The sequence below is a fragment of the Etheostoma spectabile genome, chromosome 18 (assembly GCF_008692095.1).
Source record: "Etheostoma spectabile isolate EspeVRDwgs_2016 chromosome 18, UIUC_Espe_1.0, whole genome shotgun sequence".
Lineage (NCBI taxonomy): Eukaryota > Metazoa > Chordata > Actinopteri > Perciformes > Percidae > Etheostoma > Etheostoma spectabile.
The window spans coordinates 9,512,876-9,515,616 of NC_045750.1; the positions used below are offsets into that span (position 1 = coordinate 9,512,876).

General features: G+C 41.4%; 1 protein-coding gene across 1 annotated transcript in view; it reads right to left on the bottom strand.

The window, feature by feature from the left end:
• Positions 1–2,328, bottom strand: part of LOC116706003 (beta/gamma crystallin domain-containing protein 1) — a 26,257-nt gene extending 23,929 nt beyond the window's left edge. Inside the window, exon 1 of the mRNA XM_032542513.1 lies at positions 2,060–2,328. Within this exon, the coding sequence (XP_032398404.1) occupies positions 2,060–2,062 (3 nt within the window). The 5' untranslated portion in view covers positions 2,063–2,328. The remainder of the gene's footprint in view (positions 1–2,059) is intronic.
• Between the last annotated feature and the right edge of the window lie 413 nt (positions 2,329–2,741).

The window sequence follows — 2,741 nt, forward strand, 5'->3', positions numbered from 1 at the left end:
CATGGGCGCACAGATGGGCGCAGGTGCATTTGCTATTTAAACAACGTGGGCGCTGGGCGGGAAATTGACAACTGCGTCGGTCTTAAAGGTGCTCTAAGCGATGTCACGTGTTTTTTTAGGCTACAACATTTTTTGTCACATCTCACTATCCGCTAGCTGCCTGTGCCCTGAACACACTGTAAAAAAAGAAAAAGAAAAGCGGCCTCTGTTGCAACAAACACCAACAAAACAATCTGTGCCAACCTGCACTACCAAACATAACAAACCATCTGTCAAGGTCCCAGCCAATAACCGACAAGAATGATTTGGGGGTGGGGGGTGGGGAAGCACAGAAGGGAGGAAGAGGGGACGGGATGAGGAGGAGGGAGGGTCAAGCCAGGGTCGTTTTGTTTGAAAATACTTTGAACGTCAACAAGAAGCAACGTCACCCAACATCGCTTAGAGCACCTTTAAACTACCAAAGACACTTGACACAAATGTTTTCTGTTGACTGCTGTTATTTTTGTCATTACAGCATAAGGTTATAGTTTGAATAGTTTGTTCATTCATATCATGTCATAGTTAATGATTCACATTTTTTGAATAATAAATGCTTAGAGTAGATTGTAATGGAGGTATTTGGTACACATCAAAAAGCCATCTCCCAATCTCTGAAACATACTGTGTGTTTTGTTTGAAAGACAATTAACATGTGTTGTATGTTTCTATATGTGCACTTCATATTGTGTTGCTGATGTGTGACTCTGTAGGCCTATACACATTCATTTGGTGTATTGTATTTGTTGTTTTGCTTTAGAAACTAAGCGGCACAAATAGCTTCCGTCCATCACAGCAGGAGAATAAAGAACGGGTTTGTGAGAGCCTTCATACATTCATTACATTATTACAGTAAATACTTTATTTAATATAATAAAATAGTAGAAATGGGATCAACAGTTCTAATTATTTCCACCAAAACTTATTATTTACTTATTATTACTTACTTACTTATTTATTGCCAAACAAGTATGCATAGGGATATCTAATGGTTGGCACCTCACAGCTCTTCACCTCAGGTATCAAAATATCACTTGGCTGCCAAATATGTGAGACACTTGTGAGACCTAAGGGAGTCCAAATGTGATCTTGGAAGCCATTTTAATGAACAAAAGCAGCATGGGAAGTCTTCAAAGTGGTCCAATATAGACCCATTGTGTCTAACATTAGTTGCATAAACAAGTTTAAACATTACAGTTTGAAATTAGAAGCAATGACTCTGGTTTAGTAAAGTCACACTGCTGTCCTGTATTTGCTGAAGCACCTCGTCCAGGTCGATGGTGTGTTCTCAAAATTCCTACATTATTTTCAGCAATTGAAGGCAGCAAGAGGCCGTGTCCAAACAAACTTTTCCAGGGGAAATGACGCACTGACTGTGTGGGTTTCAGAGCCTGTTGAATTCGTTTTTTTTTGTTTTTTTTGCTGTCCAAGCCTGCGTGCCCGTGTTTCATTTGGCGGGCAGCTCAAGTCAGTCTTTCCATGGTGCTTGGCCGAGAAATTTAACCCTTTAACCACTATTTGTCTCTGTAAATTCTACGTAACTTTTCTTTTAACGTAGGCTAAATAGGCTAAAGAAAACGTGACATGACAAAAGGTTGAATCACGGACTACTCCCCCCCCCCCAAATTTCTAGTGTGCCACATACCTATCCATAATGTGGGAGTGGCGCTGTAGGCTAATTGTCGGTTTAAAAAATCCCATACCTATGATTTTCTGGGTCCTGCTAGGCCTATTATGATGAGTTATTAATGTTTCATAACACCTAGTTCTGATGTTTGCAGGTATAACCTGAAAGTGATTACCTATGAAATTAAACTGTTACAGAGCTATAGTCTCGCTCACTAATCTCTCTTTGAAAAGCGTTTTGACAGCGCAATCCTGATGAAGGTCAACAGGTTTGTACAGAAACTGTAGGTCCGGGAAACCAAAACGGAGGCCCTCAAATAGTCCATCGAACGAAAAGCCCACGAGCCACAGTTCATTTCTTCACAAGCTCGTCACCAGAGACACAGTGAGATCTTACCATTGTTAGGCTGCAGGGTTGCTCTCTTCTCCTTGTTGTCTCGGGAGTGAACGGTTCTAATGCAGCCGCTCCAACAGCCTTCTGAAAGAATGAAGCCTTTCAGGGCGTCCGCCGCTGTGAGGTAACCTGTCCCTCTACACACATGAACAGGGGGAATCTGCACTGCCTGCCTAATTAATATTTAGTGCGGTTTAAAATGAGAAAATATCACTATTCTCCTGGAGGATGGTAGATGTCATTGTGAGTGCAGCTTTAGAAGTGTGTTTTGGCTGTTTTTGTAATACAGCTGAGGTAACACACCCCGAGGCTTTGAGCAGGCAGCTGGGGCGGTTTATTGTGCAACTTTGACAAGGCTGCAAGCAAATAGACAACAGGTAGTCGGTGGTTGTAGGCGCACAGGGTGGTTCGATATTCCCATATAGATACAGAATAATACTTTTATTGTCCTAATCAAATACTCAGCGTATTGCCACTGGTTGTGTTGTAGGCTATCTAATGATGCTATTCATATATCATGGGCCATTCTGTGATAAATGTTACTATTTGGCAAGCCACGTCTCAATAACGTCTTAATAACTTGTATCTGGTCCAAGATCCCACTTTTAAAGGATATTCTTACACGTCCACAAACATTTTTATTCACACACACACACAGACACACACACACACACACACACACACA